The sequence below is a fragment of the Gastrolobium bilobum genome, unplaced genomic scaffold (genome assembly GCF_033153095.1).
Source record: "Gastrolobium bilobum isolate Gb01-03AN ecotype WA unplaced genomic scaffold, APGP_CSIRO_Gbil_v1 utg1031, whole genome shotgun sequence".
NCBI lineage: Eukaryota > Viridiplantae > Streptophyta > Magnoliopsida > Fabales > Fabaceae > Gastrolobium > Gastrolobium bilobum.
The window spans coordinates 778,840-802,577 of record NW_026899326.1 but is presented as its reverse complement, the minus strand read 5'-3'; the positions used below and the strand labels follow the sequence as shown (position 1 = coordinate 802,577).

Sequence of the window (23,738 nt, the reverse complement as noted above, 5' to 3'; positions counted from 1 at the left end):
GAGGGAGCCAACTCGCCTCAAAGAGGTAATTAGGATTGGGTAACTACAAAAAAAAAAGAGTAATATTTTTTTTTTAAAATCAAGATGTAATTTATGACAAAGCTCTGATGAATTTGAGCGACAAGATCGCCACATACTACAAGTAAATATTGAAATTGTTGCATCATGACCAGAATAGAAATATATATGCCTATGATTTGTAATTAAATAACAGTGACAGTAAGCTTTACACGTTTTTTGTAGTTGTTCGTGTTCCACTCACTTAGTATTGTAATGTAGGAAAATTTCTTTGGTGCTAGGATTGACTACGGATTCGAGTAATAGCACATGATTTCATAAAAACGTACGATTTTTCTGATCTAAACAAAGCAGATTTTTCATAGATTTGACTCCAACTGGGATTATCCGAGACAAGTACTGCTTGTTTCGGAACTCCCACTGCACGGGAGTGGTGCCCCTATCAGGCAGCTGCCGATACCAACGCTGGCTCCATACTCCCAAAGGGAGATTGAGAATGTACAGATGGACCGTACATTCAGTGTATCTTTCACTTATATCGTGACACGTGTTTTTTTATTAAATTAATAATAAATAATTTATTTTAAAATTAAGAAAAAAAATTATTTAATATAAAATAAGACATATGTCACAAAATAAAAAATACACGGAGCTTTTAGTACATATGTAATACCAAAGATATTTTGATAATGGAGGCCCCATTGGGCCTCACGTGCGCAACCATATTTTTTTATTTTATTTTCTTGAAAAAAAAAAAAGGTTTTGAAGAATATCTCAAAACCCTTGGAGTTGTTGAGCTGCGAGGATAAACCTCTGAGGTAGCATTTGAAAGAAAGAAGAAGAAGAAAAAAATGTCAGCTTCAAAGCTCGCACTGTACGGAATCGGAACCGCACTGTTCCGTAACCGTCGAACTGCAACTTCAACTGTCAACTCTCCATTTCTATTCTTCAAACCTATACCCTTCGCGCCACCGCTCTTCCACCGCCGCGCTTCCTCCTCCTCCGCCGCCGCCGATGAAGAAACCGTATTCTCCGTCGACCAGCACCATCCCTGGCCCGAATGGGTCTCTTTCGTTGACCGCTTGAAGACCAAAGGCTATCTCACAAAACGCTCTTCTTCAAATAACGATGAGAGTGTTTACATAAACATCTACCTCTTGAAAGATGCTTGTCTCAGCTTCTCCCGTGACCGCTACGATCTTTTCAAGTGCGTTCTCTCTCTCTCTCTCTTATAATTTTGATTTAATATTACTTACCTGATTTTGAGTGTGAAAAAAGACTTGTTTTTTAAATCGAATTGACCACTGGAGACATGATTTCCTACCTGGGTCGAATTGGTCACTAATATAGTTTGCTTGGTGTGTTTGGTGAATGTCGATGAAGGAAAAGCTATTATTTTTATATTATTATTATTATTAAGGATGCATGATGAGAAGGGTCTAACCACCAATTGCAAGTGACATAAGTTTGTTCCAGCTTAATCAGTCATCTTGAATTCAAGTTCAGAGTAATTAGTGGTCTTGAATTCAGCTATATTAAAAAATTTGGTAGGTAAAGTTTTGTCATTCTTGTGGTCCTTTTACCTCCACACGATTCATTGATGAACTGGTGGAAATTTTTTTACAAAACTAGGATCTAGATGAGATTTATATGTTCCTTATTAGAATTAATTTGACTTTTGTTGCTTGTAATGTTATGTAGATTGCTGGCATTGAAAGATATCCAATCAATTGTTGAGGGAGGATGTCCTAATGTTCTTCGTAAACCTGTTAACTCGGCTAAAAGGTTGAGAGCCCACCTGCGATTGGATGAAGGGGATGTATGTATGTTAGTTCATTTTTCCGAAGCATTTATTTTTCCTACGTTTTTGGTTGCTACTTGCAAAAATAAAGAGCGAGTCTAGAGTAGGGATAAAATTACTCCTTTGTGACTGGAAAGTCACAGGTTCAAATGCGAAAAACAGGTTTTTCGCAAATACGTAAAGGTAAGGCTGCTCAAAAGGATTGCTCTCACCCTTGTCCTTGCTAGTTGGGATTTAATGAGGAATGGTTTGGTTGCTACTTGGGAGTAATAGTTGATAAGACAAATACTAGCAACACACTCTTTTACATTCTTTTTTTTCAAAGCACTGTTTTTTAACATCAATATCAATATCTCCTTTATACCAAAATAGTTGGGGATGGTAGTTGATGAACCCATATAAAAGCTTTAACACACTGTTTATTAGGCGAAATTTCATGCTAGCCTAACTAATAAAGTTTAATTGGTGGGGTTAGTATGGAATTTTACCTAATAATAAAGAGCGTGTTAAAAGCATTTTTCTAGTTAAGCAAGATGTTCAATGCTTTTATTAGTCTATGATATTTATTTATTTGTTTTTTCTACTTGAATTTGAGGAGCCATTTTGATTTCCTATCATCTGGCAAGGCAGGTTTGTAGTGCTTGCAATCTGCGAGGCTCCTGTGATAGAGCTTACGTGATTTTAAAAGAATTTGAAGCTGATGCTCGGACTGTGGATATAGTACGGATACTTTTGTTCTATGCACTAGATCCACTTGTTCTTTCTGGAGGAGAGAAACCACCGGGCAGAGAAGTTATTGAATCATCTGCAAGAAAACTTCTCTCTCAGCTGATTGAGTTGAGTGAGTCGTACCCAGCTCCACCTCCTGCTCCCGCTCATTCAAAGCTCACTGCACAGGATTCTGTGGCAAAAGGCCAACCTCTAAGATTTATGACTAATAAGTTGTCTAAAGATGTTGAGATGAAGAAGGGTGACTGGATGTGTCCAAAGTGAGTTATATTAGCTCATGGAGATCTATACTTAGCTTGTGTAGCAATTTCTGCATGTTAAATTTGATTTTCTGCATGTTCATAAAATCTGGAAGGCTTTGTTAATATGGAGAAGTAATATTTCTCCGTTCATCAGCCATTTTACTTCAGAAATTAAACAGGTAAATCCATCATCAATTGATTCCCTGCAACATTTGTTTTAAAATACCATTCAGCTTGCTATCTGTTTTGTGTCCTGAATTCTTTCAACGGATTATTTGCACTCTGTTGGACAGCTGAATTTGGCCTAATGACTGACATTGGCTTTCTTTGCATTAATAATATGATACCTTAAAACTTCAGTTTCATAAGTTCTCTTCCACCAAACTGATCCATATGATCATATTGGGCAACCGCTGGAAGGCACTTAATCTCATGTTATGTAAACATTCTAGTATATTAAAGATTTGATTGTATGTTTAAGCTCTTTATATTCTCTATTATTGCTTCAGTGTAATTTATTCTGTGCATTTTATTGCTATCTTATGGTGTAGGGCTGAAGTTTTACTAAGATAATAGCAACTAGACATTATAGATATAAAACTCTCTTAAAATGTGCAGTGAGAATTATTAGTTTTTGTTCCTGTGTAATAACATTTATTTTTTGTGTGATAGTCTTTAGTGATAGTATTCATTGAGAAGTATTTTTGGCCATTGGATAGGTGGATTTGTCTTCTTTACCTTTTGTCATTGATACAAGTTTATTTCCTGTGTGATAGTTTTTAGTGATAGTATTCATTCACAAGTATTTTTGGCTGGTGAGAGAGTGGATTTGCTTTAAATCCCTTGTGCCAATAATACACTTCTTCCTTATCATGAATATTGATGATTTAACTTTCCACAATTCGTGTTATTGGAAATGTTGTATGTCTTTTAACATCATAAATTAGATGTTTGCAATTGAATAATTCATTTCTAAGAATTGGTTCTCTTCTCTCTTTTTTTCCCCAAATTTCCTGCAGATGCAATTTTATGAACTTTTCTAGGAATATGCATTGCCTAGAATGTAATGAAGATAGGCCAAAGGATATTGACTTGCTTGCTGTTGAAATGAAGCAAGGAGATTGGAACTGTCCTGAGTAAGTCCTGTAGTTGCCTACTAGCATTTCTCCCAAGGCATAGTCAAGTTCTATGTGTGGTCGTCAGCTTCCCTTCTAAAGTCTGATAATGTCAGTTAAAAACAATGAAATCATATGAAGTGCCTCTTGGCATCTTCTATGAAATCATATGCATGTCAATCTGACATGTATCTTAAAGATGGACCACTCATAAGATTTTTCCTCTTCTTTTCCTATGTTGTCAACATTCATGCCGATCAAATACTTGTGTTCAATTATCCTGTATTTAGTGTCTTTTGGTCTGATGACAATTGCTCTTTGTTTTTGCCACAGATGCAGTTTCTTAAATTTTTCCAGAAACACACGGTGTCTAAAATGCAAAACAGAGGGGCCGTCAAAGCGTGGCAGTACAGGGGAAGTTGAAATAAAAAAAGGAGATTGGACTTGCAAGCAGTAAGCCTCCTATTTTTACTGACAAGGAAATTCCCATTGAAATATTTTTAGTTTCTGTTCCCTATGATAGCAGATGAATCAATTTTATGTCAATAATTAAAATTTTGATTACTCTTGCTAAACCTAAAACATTGATAAATTTCACACATTGTTAACAGTTAGTTACAGTTTCATGAATTTCACTGTGTATGTAGGTGCGGGTTCATTAATTATGCTAGAAATTTGAAGTGTTTACGTTGTCCTGAGCAGAGGCCCAAGAAACATCCTGGGGATTGGAGTTGTCCCAAGTGAGTCCATTGTTTTTCTTCCCCTCGCCCCTTCCTATCTCCTTGCATGCTAAAAGTTTCTTGTTTCATGTATATGCTTCTTGTAGGTGTGATTTCTACAATTTCAATAGAAACACGGCGTGCATGAAGTGCAATACTAAATGCCCTAAAGAACAAGCAACCAATGATTATAACGAGCATATATGGAGACGGTCAAACTGATCAAAAAAAGGCTATCAGGCTTTTTCATTGGGGGGGTTCATGATTTTGGCCTTGGCTTTAACAAATATTTTTTCGTAGATGCAGTCTCTATCTGCCCATGTTTCTTAATCAATCTTCTCATTAATGTGGTGCTAACTGCTTCGTCTTTAGAAATGCTACATACACAACAATTAGGGATACGCATGTTATTTGATTGTATGTGTGTTTTAATATGATCATATACAGTTCTAAAAGCAAATTTAATGTGTTATGTAGTATTATTCTTGATATACAGAGCAGGATTGAGCCTTGTGAACTTTTTTTCAGCTTTATTTAGCTTCAGGTTCCAAACATAAGGGAACTCGTTTGCTGCATATGCCATACCTTTTACTAAAAATACAAGCGCGCACCATATAAAAAAAAAAAAAAAACAGGAAACAACAGGTAATGATAATGGCATCAAAGGACAACATGAAGAATACAATTACGAAGGATGCATATGGAAACCATGATGCGAGAGAAATCATGATCAATCTAGGTACCACTTAATAGCAAAAGAAGCACTTCATATAAAGTAATAGCAATTCTGAGGTTCATGCCGGTAAATTGCCACCGATTTTCGAGAAACCACACTTCATTGTGCAACAATCACGTCAATGAACAGTTTAGCCTATTATCTATGCCAGCTCTCATGGTGAAATAGAATGTGTTTCACCATTTTTCTAGCTGTAAACTCAACAGCAGAAAGTATTATGCAAACATAAAAAGACGGATTTTGACAAGACTTTGTAAGGTTCAGGATAAGAAACACAGTGGGGCAAAGATAAAATCATGTGTAACAATCCACCCTGTTCCTGCACGCTATGATCAAAGGGACAATATATCTTCTCACATGACACAAACCAAGTTCTCAAACTTTCAGCAACTACAAATACATCTTAAGCACTAACCCCGTGAGCATTGAGAAAAAACTGGGAAGATCCCAAGAGCAAGGCAGATTGGGATTACCAAAGGTAGACAGGATGAAAGCCATATCAACACTCAAAAAGTCAATCAACAACACAGGCCAAAATCAATGAAAAAGACAAGAGTTAATCTAAACTTAAGTAGCAGTGAGGTCATTGCATAACTCAACTCCTGTACTAATCATTCAAACAAATTCAACAATAGAAAAGCTCCAATTAATTGTGCAGCAAAGACCTCAGGAAAATGGCGGGAACTTCAACACCTAAGACAACTCAAACAATGCAACCAAAATATGCTTGTGTATTTAAATCTTTGCTCTCTGTAAAAATATCACAAGAAAATTACAGCCAAAAAAAATAAAAATAAAAAATCCAGCTCTACCATCCATAATTTGGGGTAAATAGAGTCAACCAATGCACCCAAAAAAAAAAGTCAACTAAAAAGGATAAAGAATTCCAAATAATCATATCAGTTTCAGCTAGGTTGGTTATCTGAAACAATAACAATGGACAGTGACAAGACTATCTTTAAAAGTAAACGAAGCAGATGGCCTGTACAATGGGGAGAAAAGCATAGTTATGTCAAGACTCCGACAAAATGACCATTGTCATCATTACAATATCAAGATGAAACTAAAAACATGTCTTATACTCAAAACAAAAGTGATATTGAGTCCATAGCATAGTCCATCTTCTTTTTTATGTGAAACTACCAAAACAAATGAAGGTTGGTTTGACATCATCAAAATTAAAAATAATGTAATGTACAACTAGAAAGCATCTCACCTAGTTTTACTATTACATAAGGCCTCTAGCAATCATTTCATGAAGAAGTTTCTCTGCTTTATCATTCTCAGCTTTTTCAAAGAGAGCACAAATAATTGTTTCAAAAGTCACAGAATTAGGCATGCAATCATTGTCTCTTCCATTTTTGCTAGCAAGGCCAATGCTTCACCAAACAAGCCCTCTGTACAAAGACCATTGATCATAATAGTATACGTCCAGACATCTAGATGATAGCCTTTAATCGAAAGATCCTCAAAAACCTCTTTTGCATTCTTAAGTCTTCCACCTTTGCATAGTCCATCAATAAATATATTGAATGTTGACACATTTGGCAGAATTCCCTGATCTTTAATTTTGGTCAGCAATGCAAACGCCTTGTCAAGATGATGGTTTTTGCATAAAGAGTCTAATAAGGAATTGCAAGTGATTACATCAGGTGGTTGACCTCTATCATGCATCTCATCAATAAGATCCCAAACATAAAAGATTCTCCTTTATTTGCATAAGCCATCAACAAGAGAGTTGTAAGTTACCATATCAGGAATCATATTCTTGCAATGCATTTTTCTAAAGAGATTCATGGCTTCATCCACCATTTCACTCTTACATAATCCACTAACCATGATATTATAGCTCCGAACATCAGGAGTCACTCCCTTTTGCCCCCATAGTGTTGAATACATATTTCGCATGGTTTACTTCATTAAGTAACCAATACCCATCCATTAATGTATTATAAGTAACAACATTAGGTCTTACACCTCCTTTTATCATCGCAGCTAACATATTTGTAGCCTCTTTAACCTTTCCTTCCTTACATAAGGCATCAACAAGTATAGTAAAGGTATAAGCATCTGGTTTGATTTTTTTCCAATAGCATAATGCAAAAGCCATAGATTAGAGTATTGTAAGTGACAACATCAGGAGGAATTTTCTTGACAACCATTTCATAATATAAATCACATGCATAACTTACAAGCTTATCTTTGCATAGACCTATCAATGATTGTGTTGTACATTACTACATCAGGCTTAATCAATTGTCCTTCAATCTTTCTTAACAATTGGAGGCTGCTTTTATTTCTCTTATTTTACGTAACCCATTGATCAAGGTCCCATAACTAACTTGTACAACTGAAAACAGAATAGAATTTCACAGCCCCCCCTCCCCAACACTACCACCCTCCTCCGACCAGCAGGATCCTAGCGCACAAGCACCACCGCCACTGCCACCATCATCCCCTTAATTAAGGGGCATATCCAATCCCACGTTTCTCATGCCGTATGCATCTGTCCATGCTGTTTCTAGGGGCAAGAAACAGAAGACCAGTCAAAAATGAAAGCTTGAGCGTAGCGGGTATGGGGGTATGCGAGTATGGGTAAATTCCGTGAATTCCATCTGTTTGGAAAGGGAAATAGCTGTGTTGTAATGCTTCATCTTCGCAAATGAGCCTAAAATCTTGTTTCAGAATGAACGGCGATTGAGAATGAGAATTAGAGTATAGTCTCATTGAGGTTGAAGGGAACCTTAGGATCGAAACAGCATACCTTAACCTTGACATCGACATCGACATCGACATCGACGTTAACATTGTGTTCGCAGTCGCAGCTACCAATAGTGTTAGGGTTTGTTTGTGAAGAATGAAAACCGATAAATGGTTGATGACGACTTATCTGATTTCTTGCAATGGTAATAATATTATATATTGAGGAATTTTTTTTATTATTATTCAGGTTATTCCAATAACAAATAATATTATTTTCCTCTAAGTTTGGATCTTTAATTAAGAAAAACAATAAAAAATGACTTATTTTCTGAATTATACTTTACCTCAACGTGGTTAAACTAAAAGGGTTTAGTATTTGTCTTTCTAAAATATATATAATTATATCACTTTAAGAGAGAAAAAGACACGAACAATGAAAATTACGAGGAGAGAAAATAAGTAAATAAAAGGATGGAGATTTCAAGCAAAAAAAAAATTTATGAAAATTATGACGCTTGGTATATTAAAAAAATTAAGAGTAAAATTTATGACTTGTAAAATTTCTCTCATTTTTTAGTTTATTTTAAGAATTAATGTTTCTTTTGCAACAGTAAATAACTTCATCCTCAAATTCAAGTGTTTCTCTTATTTACGAAGTAAGTTAATTAGTAATCATTTCTATAACTTGAAGTTCCAATTTAATAAAATATTTAAATAGCCGTTTATATTTTATGCTTCTAAGTTTCTTTTATGAATAATTGAATATATTTTTTTTGGTACAAAGTTAATTGAATACTCAACTCCAAAAGGATATACATGTATTTTGAAGGAATGTATAGGGGCTTGTACATCAAAAATCCAATTGCAATAGAGTTATCAAAAGGAATATATATGTTCGTAAAGGCCTAGCTGCCACAACAAACATGTTTGAAAAATAATTTGATTAGAATTTAGAAGTAAGAACATTGGATGTGTGGCCAAAAAAGCAACCATGATTACTCTGCTTGGAAAGTTATGTATAACAACTCAAATTTTTAATAATTATTTATATATGGTTATTATGGATATATTATGTAATTTTACGGTGAATATGTTACGGAAGGTAGAATTGATCCGTTAATCATTCAATTGACATGAAATAAATTATGAAAATACAATTCATGCCAAGCAAGTCAAGTAGGACCCTAAAAATAATACTTGAAAAGTTTAGGGGCCAAATTTTAATTATGTGAAAGTATAGGGACCATTTTGCAATTAAGCAAAAATTAGGTCTAAAATTTAATTAAATAATATGATAAAATTCTATGGAATTTTGTAAGGGTTTTAAGTAGTCATAAACCATGTTAAATTGGAGTATATGTTGTGTTTTGATGAGTATGGAGTTGATTGGATTAAGTTTGAATCATTGGAAGTTGAATGAAATTCGTGGAACATGTAAACCTCAAATCTGTCCTATTTTTCAAAAATTCATACTAGAGTTATAAACCTCCAAATTGAGTGTTGTTTGTTGCAAATTACAGCTGTGGGTGTCTAGTATAACATACTAAAATTTCAGGGCAAACGGATGAGAAATGAATTTTAAGTGAATTAAATGGTGCGGACTATTCAGACTGAAAATTAAGTCACTATTTCGGCCATATTGAGTAAAAAAAAAGGCTTGGAAGCTTGTTGGCTTATGTTTTAAGGATGTTTGGTGCTAAATGAATGTATTAGGATGAAATGAATTAGTTGATTTATTAGTTGAAAGCATAGAATGGTTATTGACACTTTATGTGATCATTGAGCTTAATAATGGAAAATAAAGTTAAGAGTTGTTTTGTGTAGTCTTTGATGAAGAATAGAATGCATGAAATGCATGGTAACCTTACTAGTACCATTCGACCACTATGTGGTTATGTGATCTAGGTATGGTTTTTAATTCAATTAAGTGCTTGGTTGTATAAATCAAATAAAATTAAGTGTATGTTATGTATGGTGAAAGTGTGGAGACCTAAGTTAACCTATGGGTTAAGTGAATTAGGTTAAATGTGTTATATGTAAGACTTTAAGTATATGTTTAAGTTTGAGTATTGACTTGTGAATTGCTATGAATTGATAAGTAAGAATATGTTATGAATTATGTAAACTAACTTGAGGAAGAATTTCAAAATATGTATGTATATAAGGGAATTCTTCAAGTGTAAGTAATTATGTATTGACATGAAGATCATGTTTGAATAGGTGATTTTGAAAATTACGAATATACGGATAACTTTAGTGACGTACGAGCAGGGTTTACAGAAAAGCTAGTTTCAGGTAAACTCTTAGTTTCGAAGTTTTCTCCGGTATGTTGTTCCACCATAGTCCGTTTGGATGATGGTTCATATGGTATATACTGTGATGAATGTAGGTATGTAACATAGTTGCATTCATGTAGCTCATGCAGATGATATGATATGACATGACACAATATGATATGTATGTATGATATATGGTTCTTGATCAATGAACACTCCATTGAAGACTTACGTTCTCAGAGATTATCTATGGACTGGTCAAAGTGAGAAATTACGTCGTGAGAGTCTTATGTTATGTTATATGATAAGAAATAGTATGAAGTAATATGATATATTGCTATGTGATAGGTTATAAAGAAATATGTTATGGTACGTATAGGATTGGAGAGTACAGGTGTAGACTCCTTTGCAGGATATAACCCCTGAGAGTATACGTTTATGTTAAGATCTCCTTTGCGGGATACAACCCTTAGGAGTATAAGTATAGATATATGTTATGATCTCCTCTGCGGGATATAGCCCCTGGGAGTATATGTATAGGTTAAGATCTCTTTGCGAGATACAGCCCATGGAGTATAGCTTAGGAATATGTATATGTATGAAATATGTATGTGATGAAATATATGATGTATTATATGCTATGTTATCTGACATTTATGTAGGAAGCGAACTCATGGATAAAGACTACTCCATAAACCCTGGGTTTACTAAGATGGTTAATCTCACCCCGTCTGGGGACTTACTTTTCAGGTACTACAGATGCAGGAAAGCCCTCACAGGGTAAGAGACCAGTTCAGGATGGCTAGAGACTAGCTGGAGCAGTTAGCTAGTGTAGCATTCTGGAGCATCACTATATATGTATAGGTTTTGTTGAGCATGATATGTTATGTTCATGCATATGTACAGTATTCCATTTTGAGAGGCATATATAGCCTATAGATAATTGTATACATATGACAGGATTATGTATAAGTGTGTATGTTGTTAAGTAGGTTGATATCAGTAGTGGCATAGAGCCATGTTCTAGTATGTATGTATATATATGGATTGGACTTTTCTGTTTATCTGGTGTTATGTAGGAAGTGAGATTTGATCCCTAGATTAGTCCAATTTACCGTTGTTATGCTCTCCGTAAAGACTCTATTAGAAATGGTATTCATTATCATATTCGGATAGTGATATGACCATTAATTATGGTCACATGTTTATTAAGTATGGATTCTATGCAGATATGTGACTGTATAGATTATGTTACATGAAAAATAAATTATGCACGACGATACGTAAAGATAATTTAAAAGGAAAAAAATTAAGTGACTAGTTATTTAAGTAACGGTGAAATATTTGCTTAAGCTTTCCGCTTCAGAATTTAATTATTCTGTGCTTTAAGTATCATGTGTAAGTTAACAAACCGGGTGTTACAAATGCATTGCATCTATCTCAACATGAAGCAAAGTGTGATTAATTAGCAACAGCAAAGTAGAGTTGCATTGATGATTTGAAGGAACTAAGTTTTGGCCAGGAGTTAAAAAAAAAAAAAAATTTACCATTCTTATCATTACAATATCAATATGAACCTAACAACATTAGAATTTAATCAAAATTAATGTGGTAATGAGTCCATTGCAAAATCCATCATCTTCCTTTTTTATGTGTAATTATAGACAGAAATACAGATTGGCCGGCCATCATCACTAGTTATTTAAGTAACGGTGAAATATTTGCTAAAGCTTTCCGCTTCAAAATTTAATTATTCTGTGCTTTAAGTATCATGTGTAAGTTAACAAACTGGCGGCCGACAGGGGTGTTACAGATGCATTGCATCTATCTCAACATGAAGCAAAGTGTGATTAATTAGCAACAGCAAAGTAGAGTTGCATTGATGATTTGAAGGAACTAAGTTTTGGCCAGGAGTTAAAAAAAAAAAAAAAAAATTACCATTCTTATCATTACAATATCAATATGAACCTAACAACATTAGAATTTAATCAAAATTAATGTGGTAATGAGTCCATTGCAAAATCCATCATCTTCCTTTTTTATGTGTAATTATAGACAGAAATACAGATTGGCCGGCCGTCATCAAAATTCAAAATAACTTAATGTGAAACTAGAAAGAATCTGACCTACTTTTACTCTCACAATATCCCTCTTGCCTTATCATTCATATGTTTTTCATAGAAAGCACGAATAATTATTTCAAAAGTTATAGCACTAGGGATGCAACATGCAACCATTGTCTTTCAAAAGTTATAGCAAGGCCAATGCTTCATTAAACAAACCCTCTTAACAAAACAATCGATAACAGTATACATCTAGACATTTATATGATAGTCTTCAATCAAAAAAAATTCTGGAAGACCTCTTGTGCATTCTTAAGGGTGGAAGACTTACGAATGCACAAGAGGCTTTCCAATATATTTTGATTAAAAGATATCATAGAAATGTCCAGAACATGGTCTTAATAAAGAGGGTGTGTTTGATGAAAAATTGGTCTTGCTATCAGAAGTGGAAGACAAGGGTTGCATCCCTGATGTTATATAACTTTCGAAACAATTATTCGTGCTCTCTTTGACAACTATGAAAATGATAAGGAAGAAAAACTAGTCAAATATTGATTTATTTACTTGATTTACAAATGTCCATACAAATCTATAGCTTGATTTATGCATGGAGGGTAGAAATCTTCTCTGTCAACTCGTCCAATATCTCATCATTAACTTCGGTAATTGGCTCCTCCTATCGAAAAAGGAGCACCGTCAACTTAACCAGGAGAGAAATGTATTCTAAAGAATGCAAACTGGAAAATAAATACAGATCATTTGAAGGAAGATGTATATTGTTTATTCTTATGACTACACGAAATATGCCAGACAGACCAAAATTTTGAAAGGAAAAAATGGCATAATATAGAACTTACATCAACATCAATTTTACCTTTTAACCAAAACTAATTTGGTTTATGAACTCAAATAAAAAGCAACAAAAGATTGAGGGAAGAGAAGAACAAGAGAGAAAGATAAATAAATATTGGGAAAAGGAACTAAAAAGGGTCAACCAAAACATAACCAGTCACAAGACAGGATAAAGGAAAAAGGTTGGCGTCAAGCATAACGAGCCAACCATTTAAAAAAAAAAGGTTATTTTTATGACATGAAACGTTTACGAGAATATAGAAACTTAGAAAGGACTAATATGTAAGATGGTTGAAGGAAGTCTCAATAAGTCACTGTGTTCTTACTTGGTAGAACAAGGAAATCCTAACCAATTATATATTTTAATGATTTCAAACTCTCCAGCTAATACCATTCCATTTTACCCAAAACAAGGACAGCACTTGAAAGAAGAGTTAACTACCTCTGGATTTTTACTTTGTTTCACATCTATACATTTGGAACCACTAATGCTGGCACTCTTCAACAGGCTACGCGAGCTGTAGTTCGGCTTGGAGATTCCATTTTGTGCATCCGAGTTTCCAGAATCCATCACATTAGACCCTGGAGGACTCTGAAGATTTGATCCAGTAGGCTTTTCATCATTGTTTTGATCATTTTCATCCTTGGGAGTAGAAACTCGCTCTCTAAAAAAAAAGTGAAATTGAAATTGTCAATACATGACTCTTAAACGATATCAGAGATAAAGCTTTCAGGCATAACAGGCTGCCTCATCTATGAAGATTGTGGATACAATAATAATCTGGATTAAAAATTTTAAAACCTATGATGGTAATAAAAAAATATACACAAAATAAACCTCCAAAAGAACAGGCTGTTATTCAGTGCACAAGTATGAAAATCCACATGTATTTGAACAGGTTCACCAAGTTTGGATCAAGAAACTGACAAGGGACCGAGAAGTTTAACCAAAACTTACCTAGGTAAGGAGGCATGCTGTCTCAGCAGTGGAGTGCTTCGTTCACCTTTGCCATAATGCTCCTCAAGATGTGCAAACTGTCGCTTGAAACGATCAACCCCACTGTGCAACAAGATAACACAGAATTACTAACTAATATCCCAAACATGCAACACTTTCAAAGAACCCACATTCCACAGTTCTTAGATGACATGCAAAACACAGACAATTAACCAACAGCTGCTTCTCAGAAGTCGAAAATTTTACCTGTACAAGAATCATCAACCGAAACTGATATTTAGAAGGAATTGAAATTTTAGAAGGCAAATCAAGCACGCATGTCGATGTTTTCTAATGGGGGCTCTAGTTCTGTATAAGAATCAAAGTTATCAAATGTGGATTGCGGCATGTCACGGCCAACCCCGAAAAATGCTATAGCGGGTTGCGGTTGCGAAAATAGCGGAATAGATATATGACAGAAATAATGACAAAAAAAGGTATTTTTTAAAGGCAGAGATAGCAGAAGTGACCGAGAGAGACAGAGATAGACTGAAAAACTCTTCAAAAATTTCTGTTACACATTTAAATTTAAGACAAAATTGACATTTTGCCTTATGACAGCAATATGGCCACGATTTGGCAGCAAATGCGATCGCAATGGCCACTATTGTGTTCTGGTGCGACGCAATTAACTACTTTGATAAGAATTTGCATAGAAAAAATCCAACAGAACCTTGGTGCATTGACAATAAATGTATACAAGGGATCCTGACAATGGCTATAAAATTAGGTATAATGAAAAGCATATCCTAAAAGCTGGCTGAATATCTTGTTTCATTTATGAAAGAACATGCCTAGAGGTAGGACAGACATGTAGTCTGAGCATATCTGCTTTCACATATGCATCAAGCCAACAATTTTCAAATGCATAGGCTGTTCAGGCACAGAGGTTTAGATCATCGTAACCTGGCCAGATATACATGCCATGTACCAGACCGTCACAATATAATCAATGAATCATGAAACCTAGACTAATAATCATTGGGATAGGTTAAAAGCTCTCTTAAGACATGCACTAAGAGTAATATCAAAAAATTGTTAAAACCATACATCTAATCAAATACTCTTATGATAGAAGCAATAATTAATAAATATCAAAGTTTTGCAACAAAATACTAGGATATGAAGTTTGAGAACACTATAAACCAGAAAAAAATTATTTCAATTATGAATATTAGATCATATTCCAAAATCAAAACAAGAACTTAGATTGTACTAAATATTTAGCCTAAAATTAACTTACTTAAAAACCATTGTTCAATGATAGCACTACCAGAAATCTTAAAACCAATTGAATTAGAGAAAAGGATAGCTCAGCATTACTGCTCTACCTTGGATACATGAAGCTGGTTTGGTCTCCACCACGAAGATATTCTTCGAGCATCTGGGGATGATACTCTAAAATCTGTTTAGTACAAATGTATACTAATTATTACCATTACCAAGGCAAAGAGGAGAAGACAATAAATTGAAGCGAGAGTCATTGAAATATATGGCCATACCTCTCGATAAATCAACTCTCTAACATCATCTTTGGTCAATTTTCTTCTCTCAAACTCAAACTCAAGTTTTGAAATGGGTTGAGTGGTTGGTTCACGGTCCACATTGGACAAACCATGGAAGTAAGGATCAGATAATGCCTGCAATCACAAGCATAACAAAGAAATAAGGAACCTGGGAAGTTGTATCCTCACATTTATCTTAAAGATGTTTCATTCAGTACATCCAACAAAACTGAAAATCAACCTCTTCAGCTGTTGGACGATCTTTAGGATCAAATGCAAGTAATCTTTCCAGTAAATGAAGAGCCAACGGATCTACATTTGGAAATTTTTTAGAGAATGGAACTGGTTGCTTTTTCCGCATGCTACTAAGGTAACGTCTAGCCTTCTCATTTCGAATCTGTAATATTAAGATTAAAATTATTTACAAGACGACAAGGGAGAGGTAGTAAAACAAGATAAAAAGGCATTTATTACAACATATCATAAGGTAAAAAAATCCGGCATGAAGCACTTCAAAACAAGAAAAAAATAAGTTTATAATTAATATTATTTGTCATTACAGGCTACAGCATGTCATAAGCTTGCCTATTGATGTTAAAAACTTCAGACTAGATTTGGATAAACTAACCTTCGAAATGGATTCAGCAGGAGGAGTACCAAGCAAATCAGTCATGAGATCCAATTGGTGTACCACATTTTTCCCAGGAAACACTGGCTTCCCGCTGAGCATTTCTGCAAATATGCATCCAATGCTCCAAACATCAATTGCGGGGGTATACTGCAAAAGACAAGTATTTAAAATTACACATATACTTCTATATTTTACGTATATTCAACTTCTTATATCATACACAACCAAGGCAGGGGAGGATAGAAGAGGTAACTGCTCTAGTGCATAAAAGGCTTCCGCAAAAGGATAATGAAGGAGCAACTGAAACATAATATGACGTATATGTAGCAATTGATATTTGATAAAATATATACAAACTACAAAGAAAGGTTTAAGAATAACATAAATCACAATCCCTTTAGATATAGGTAACAACTACCAGTTCTTGATTTCTTGTGTTCTTTAATTGTCCTAATTTTATCTAGTTCTTGTTGTTTTGGAGGTTATCTTATCATCCCCTAGTTCTACTTTCTTCCTTTCTCTGAAAAAAATAATATAGAAATAAATAAATAAATATAAGGCAAGGATATGTGTGATAGCAATTATCACCACAGATATGGCAAGAACAAGGAAATTAACACAGTTAACTCTACATTAAAGAAGTATAATATTTCCATGTAGATAGTATTATATATGCACATCAAGCTAATGTTCGGAATTCAAAGGTAAGAAAAGAGAGAAATGAACTATATCACATAATTAAAAATAATTGTATTTGAAGCAATAAAATAATTGCATTAACTCTACAGAAAAGGGGGATGCAAGGTGCAAAGAAGAAAAGAAGCTTACCTTTGAGAAAAAAGAACCACATAGTTCCGGTGCACGATACCACCGAGTTGCAACATAGTCCTTAGTAAGGTAAAACAAGTCAGCAAGATCTTTAGAAGGACAATTATGGAACAGAAACAATGAATTCAATTGCAATTTCCTGCTAAATATCTTAAAAGGCAGAACAGAATTAAAAAGTGCAACAGATTGCCATGGCATGCACAACAGAATACTTACAGTCCAGAATATAGCTGATGGAGCCTCATTAAAGGAAACCCGAGCAAGCCCAAAATCACATATTTTTAGTTTGCAATCAGCATTAGCTAGAATATTTTTTGGCTTCAAGTCACGATGAAACACATTTGCTGCAAGGAAAATATTATTTTAGTATAATATCACTATCTACAAAAGCCAAGGACTTAAAGAGATACAAGGATACCTGAATGTATATATTTCAGGCCCCGAAGAAGTTGGTACAAAAAAAATTGGTAATGCTCAGGTGTAAGATCATCATTTGCCTTAATAACTTGATGAAGGTCAGACTCCATCAACTCAAACACAACATAGACATCCCTGAACTCTCTCCGTGAGGGAGGAAGCATTATATGCTTAATTTCTACTATATCGGGATGTCGGATCAAACGAAGGAGTTTAATTTCTCTTAGGATTCGCGTGGCATCAGATACATGCTCAAAAACATCATTGATTTTCTTAATTGCAACCTTTTCCCCAGTATGAGTGTCTATGGCAGAACCTACAACACCATAACTTCCTTTGCCAACCACTTCTTGGATCTCGTACCGATTTGCCTCTCCATACTCAGTAAAAAACTCTGTCTCTGAGGCGCCCTGTTTGATAACCAGAAAACATTATGTAGAAAGAGACAAATAACATGTAAAGATGATTTGAGGACTACATGTTAATTTGATGTTGTATTTTGACCCACTGCAAATTCTAGTGTAACGGATGTAAAACACAAATGTAGGAAACATCAGAAAACATAACAAGAATATGTGTGGGACAGTCAAATTGGAGACAGCCTTGCAAATTCACAATGCCATGAAAGTTGGCACTTTTTCATATTAAATGCATTTGTGATAGCACGTCAAAGTGAAACACTAGAAACTTCAGAACCAACACCATCAAACTACTGCTTGATTCAAAATCATGCTAATTCCTAACTATAGTCAAGAGTACATGGGTAATTGGGTATAAATCAAAATCATGCTAATTCCTAACTATGCCTCTTCCTCTTTATTTCCCATTGTCAAGAGAACATAGCAAGAAAAGGAAAGTTAAGCAAGACTGGGCTAACTTGGTAATTACTGAATGCTACCTCTTAGTTCTCACAACTAACCAGGAAGAAGCACCAAATGTAATCAGTGACAATCTTTTTGCATATTCCCATACAAAACTTAAACAAACAAATAGAAAACCACACACAAACATACACACACAAAAGCCAAAACCAAAATACCAAACACAGATATATATAACCCAATTGATCAGATAAATAACAAATCATAAAACAAAACAAAAATCAAACAAACACAAAAAAGGGTAGGAAAAAAATTGAAACTTGAGCAACACTCATTACCCAAATAAGCTAAACTACAAAAAAAAATAAAAATAAAAAATAAAAAGGCTCGATCTTCATTCTGAGAAACAATAAAAACGGAACCCAACAAAAAAGTTTTATTTTTTTTAAAATGGGACCTTTTTGTTACGATCCATGGAAGAAGTATTGAAGTGGAAGCGTGAAGGCACTTTGAGAAGCTTCAATGAAGAGTTATCAAGAAAGCGTTGATCGGTTTCGTGTGTGGGAACTGTGTCCAAATGGGCGCGTGAATCTGTCACGAGGACGTCGTTGTTGTTGTTATTGTTTTCTTCTTCTTTAACGTTGGTATCGTTAACGTTGTTGGCATTGCTTCCAACACCAGTATTAATGTTGTTGTCATTAACAACGTTAGAGTTAATAGAAGTTCGACGATGGAAGAGGCGACGAATGCCATCCGCGAGTGTTCCTCCACCACCCATATAAACTGTCTCTTCCTCAATCTGCGCCACTCCAATCCACCATTGCCTCTCTCTCTCTCTTCCCTTTTCTAGTTCTCTTTTTTCTGTCTGAAATATTTTTACTTTATTTTTATTTTTATTTTTATTTTTGGGTAAATTTTTTAGCCCGAAGGCCGCGGAGACAACATGAAAAATAATTCAAGTTTGTGTTATTCTGATTCAATTTCCTATTGTTTCTGATAAATATAAAGGGAAATAATTTTTTTATATTACAGAAAACAAGAGTTATCTTATATAATAAAAATAAAATTATAAGTGAGATTCAGAGAATAGGAAAAACATAAAAATGTGACCAATTCATCTTTGATGTGTGCTGAAAATTTATTTATCTTACGCAAAATAAGAGAAATATAACCCAAATATAAAGTGTCTATCAAGATAATGATAGATTATTTTATCTATTTTTTTTTGTCTATCTTTTTCTATCACCCTCCAGCACTCTTAGATCAGAATCTCAAGATTATGATCTAACAGTGTTAAAGGTGATATGCGGAGATAGACAGAAAAAATAATAAGTAAAATATCCTATCTCATCATGATAACATGGGATTTTTTTAAGGGATTAACTTTTTCATTGCATGAGATAAAATATTTGCTGCAATTTAAAAAGATATTGTTTTAGGATTTAAAAAAGGGAAAAATATTTCTGCAGATAAGTTATCTGCATTTATTCCCAAAACCACGTCGTTTTGGTATTGAAATATTAAAAAATTATAAATATAAAGACTATTATAACCCTAAATAAATTAAAATTACAAAAATACCATGATTTCCGCCCCAAAACGACGTCGTATTGGACTTACTGCAGATAAGTTATCTGCAGTAACTGCAGAAAAAACGAACACTTTAAAAAAAGAAAAAAATGTTTGTCATTTTAAATGACATAAAGTTATGTCATTTAAAATGACAAACACGAAACTCTTAAAAAAAATACAATACATTTTAGTAAAATGATAATAAATAAAACAAAATAACTAAAATACTCTAAAAAAAATTTCCAAGACCACATGGATTTGTAAAGGTTGTCTTTAAGTCACCCGTTTCTCCTTAATGACAAAATAAGTTTTTGTGTTTTTTTTTAAGTTACAGTGATCAAATAATAAGTTAAAATATATGAAACATAATTATCAGTATTTTATGATACATGATATGATTCGTATGATATGATACGATTTGCAAGCACAACAATACATATCGCTAGGTGTATTTGAAATTTTTTTGTAAATCGGACGATACTGTATCGTACATTACGATACGCATCGTGTATTACACGATATGAAAATTAAATCAAAATTTAAAATTTTTAATACAAATCAAAAGAAATAAAGGATTTAATTTATGATTTAAATTAAAAAAATCTAAAAAATAATTATTAATAAGGAAAATAAAATAAAGATTTGATTTTATGATTTAAACTCAAAAATTAATCTGAAAATTTTGTATTAATAAAGAAAATAATTAAATATATATTTTAAAATTATTTTTTATTATATTTTTGTATCTTACGATTCGCTACGATTAATGATATATGATATAAAAAATTAGTCAAATGATACACGGTAGTATTGCGATTCAACAAGCTTGCTCTGAAATCTTATGTAATGCTTGTTTGCAAACAAATTTACAAGATTCTAATCAAAAGTATTCCTTAGATTCACAATTTATAATAGTAGTAAATATTTATTATTTTGCATAAATATCTTCTCATGAGAATATTAACAGAAAATGATCTTGCTGTGGATGCCTTTGAAGGTGTATGTGTAATGAAGACGTGATCCGTAAATGGCATGCTATTTTTGCTTTCCCTCGTTCGTTTATTTTATTATATTTTAATAACAGTAGAAGCAATCACCATCTGATAGTGGCAAAACGGAAATGTTTAAAACTGGCATTGACAAATGACAATGCATGCTCAATAGTGTTAAGGGTTAATTTTTTCTCATTTTACATGAGAAAAGATTCTCATGTTACACATACAATTAAAAAGTGGATCCCATCTTGATTTCTTTGTCTTATCACCTTTTTGTGAACCCCACTCATGTATTGAATGTGTCGCATGCGAAAATTTTCTCATGTAAAATGAGAAAATTAATCCCCTAATGTTAAAAGGTACAAAGACGCGAACCAATGCAAATTTAAAAATAAATTAGTTAATAATGCAACAAATTTATTTCGAGAAATAATATAATCAATTGTTCATGAGAGAGATATCCAACCAGTTACACTTACAATTACACATATGGAATGTGCAACTGTAAATAAAAATTATTTACAGAAATAATATAATCAATTGTTCATGAGAGAAATACCCAATCATTTACACATGGACTGTGGAACTGCCACGTAACATAATTAGTTGAGTTGTACACACCTTATGTACCACTCTTGATCCACAAAATAATTGATTTTTTAAATTTAAAAATGTTAAACTTATTATATTAATCATGATTTTATTTTGTTTTTTGTTTGAATTTTTTTGCCAAAAAATGAAAAAAAAAATTAATTATTAAATCGTAATTGATCATAATTTGATAATTGATTTTTTTCCATTTTCGGTGAAATAATTTAAATAAATTTAAATTATCTGCTTTATTTGAATTATTTCACCGAAAATAAAAAATCATAATTATTAAATCATAATTATTTTTTATTTTTAGAAAAATTATTTTAATTTTTGTTTAGCTCATATTTATTATGTTAATTATTATTCGACTATATAAATATTTGTGATGCTAATCAATATTTACGTGGAGTAGAGGGATTAAAGTGTGTATGTAATGTACAACTAGTTGTTGACTAGAGATGAAACTTGGTCGGACCGGTTTACGGGGCTTATGGCTTGGCTATATCAGGTCAGATCTAACTTAGTATATTTCGTAAAATAGGTCGGGTTTGGACCTTGAAAAAACTTGTTTAATAAAAAGCCGTAAACTCACTTTCACAAAGCCTGACCTATAAGCCTACAAGCCGACCTATATTGTATTATTTATTTTAAATAAAATAAATAGAATAAGTATGTCTTGAAGAAAAAATAAAAAATATAAATTTAATCAATTGCAATTATTTATAACTTAATTATATTCGCTTATATTTTAATAAAAATATGACTTTATTTCTTATATAGGAGAAACCAACATCTCAGCATGTTAAATTGTGTATATAAATATATTAAAAGATTTTTGGGAGAAATTATACTTACTACAAGCATCATGATGTGTTTGTTGGATTCATGTAGTTATTTTAATTTACATAGTATGGATTTGTTTGTTGGATATGATAAAATATATATTAGTTAGTTTGAGCATTTTGCGTTTGAAAGTGACTTAATTACAGATTGTATGAGTTTTGTTGTGATTCATGATTCTGTTTAGACGTTGAAATTATGATTTTTGGTTTAGCAACAGAATTTGAATATTTTGTAAAGTTGATTCATGGTTCTACTTAGAAGTTAAAAATTAATATGCTAACGGGTTAGGTCAGACCATTTATTTTTTTATAAACGGACCAAGTAGGCGAACAATTAGACTCATACTAAGTTTGGACCAGTCTAAATTAAAAAAATTTGATGTAGGGTTAGACTTTTTGAGACAAAGTTTGACCCAACTCAGCCCACTTTCATCCCTAGCTCTGACATTATCATGTGAATTGCACATGGAGGTATGTACAACTAGTTAGGCATTCCATCTATGCACAACTAATTGTGAATTTATCCTCCCTACATAACTGATCATATTATTTTTGAATTTATATTAGTTACGTCTTTTTAGCCCACGAGCTATATTTTGAAGTAAAATCTTCAAAGATTGAAATAAATAGGGAAGTGGTTTTATCATTGTAATAACAATTATCGTCATTTTTTATTTTCGAATACAGGAGACATATTCCTTAAAAAAAAAAAAGGGTGTTTAGTTGATATGTTTTATTGTCATAATCAGACATTTATCACTAAATTTTTGTTTCTTTTTTCAAAAATAAAGAAAGTGTCTATTGTGATCTTCAAATTTGGTATTATTTTTAAAATATTTCCAAAAAATATCCATTTTTATTTTTAACATATTTTTATTAAAAATAAAACAAAACATGCAAAGCAATCTTGCTATATAGTGGCCAACAAATGTAACCTCCATTTTAGATATAAATAATAGGATAATAGGCTCTCATGTTGTAGGAATTTGAAATTCTCCTACAAATTATATACTTCGGGAAGTACATATTTATAATATTAAAAAAAAATCATACCCCCTATATCTATGTACTCTGGGAAGTACATAATTATAATATTAAAAGTTATTTTTTTCTTATATTATAACTATTTACTCTCCGAATTCATAATTTGTAGGAGAATTTCAAATTCCAGCAACATGAAAAAAAAGGACCCATAAATAATTCATCCTAAACTATCAAATTTATGGTTAATATGAGTGAAAATACCTCACCAAAAAAAAAAAAAAAATATATATATATATAT

General features: G+C 32.9%; 2 protein-coding genes and 1 pseudogene across 3 annotated transcripts; 1 reads left to right on the top strand and 2 right to left on the bottom strand.

Annotated features, from left to right (window-relative positions):
* Positions 1 to 835: 835 nt before the first annotated feature.
* On the top strand, positions 836 to 5,128 carry LOC133289686 (zinc finger protein VAR3, chloroplastic). Its single transcript, XM_061487679.1, has 7 exons — positions 836 to 1,225; positions 1,720 to 1,837; positions 2,450 to 2,808; positions 3,810 to 3,926; positions 4,239 to 4,358; positions 4,553 to 4,645; positions 4,732 to 5,128. Exons 1-7 carry the CDS (start codon positions 870 to 872, stop codon positions 4,844 to 4,846), a joined length of 1,278 nt encoding a protein of 425 aa, XP_061343663.1. The 5' UTR covers positions 836 to 869; the 3' UTR covers positions 4,847 to 5,128.
* A 1,342-nt stretch (positions 5,129 to 6,470) lies between these two features.
* LOC133289687 (putative pentatricopeptide repeat-containing protein At1g12700, mitochondrial) overlaps positions 6,471 to 23,738 on the bottom strand; it is a 68,077-nt pseudogene continuing 50,809 nt past the window's right edge.
* On the bottom strand, positions 13,004 to 21,820 carry LOC133289682 (mitogen-activated protein kinase 9). Of its 2 annotated transcripts, XM_061487675.1 has the most exons (11): positions 18,911 to 19,285; positions 17,634 to 18,042; positions 17,432 to 17,559; positions 17,216 to 17,275; positions 16,385 to 16,534; positions 15,998 to 16,153; positions 15,754 to 15,891; positions 15,583 to 15,656; positions 14,213 to 14,314; positions 13,697 to 13,919; positions 13,004 to 13,078 (listed from the first exon to the last, which is right to left on the bottom strand). In XM_061487675.1, the coding sequence occupies exons 1-11, from the start codon at positions 19,229 to 19,231 to the stop codon at positions 13,004 to 13,006; spliced, it is 1,836 nt and encodes a 611-aa protein (XP_061343659.1). In that variant the 5' UTR covers positions 19,232 to 19,285. The 2 variants fall into 2 exon arrangements, with proteins under 2 accessions (XP_061343659.1, XP_061343660.1); XM_061487676.1 differs by lacking the exons at positions 13,004 to 13,078; positions 13,697 to 13,919; positions 18,911 to 19,285 and adding an exon at positions 21,799 to 21,820 and having other exon boundaries at positions 14,209 to 14,314; positions 17,634 to 18,044.

Excerpts from the sequence above, each read along its gene's own strand:
- LOC133289686 (XM_061487679.1), top strand. The coding sequence starts at position 870 with ATGTCAGCTTCAAAGCTCGCACTGTACGGAATCGGAACCGCACTGTTC. Across the intron at positions 2,809-3,809 it reads GGTGACTGGATGTGTCCAAA|ATGCAATTTTATGAACTTTT; the intron begins GTGAGTTATATT and ends AATTTCCTGCAG. Across the intron at positions 4,646-4,731 it reads GGGGATTGGAGTTGTCCCAA|GTGTGATTTCTACAATTTCA; the intron begins GTGAGTCCATTG and ends TGCTTCTTGTAG.
- LOC133289682 (XM_061487675.1), bottom strand. The coding sequence starts at position 19,231 with ATGGGTGGTGGAGGAACACTCGCGGATGGCATTCGTCGCCTCTTCCAT. Across the intron at positions 16,535-17,215 it reads GTGGTTCTTTTTTCTCAAAG|TATACCCCCGCAATTGATGT; the intron begins GTAAGCTTCTTT and ends TGTCTTTTGCAG. Across the intron at positions 14,315-15,582 it reads ACCAGCTTCATGTATCCAAG|TGGGGTTGATCGTTTCAAGC; the intron begins GTAGAGCAGTAA and ends CTTGTTGCACAG.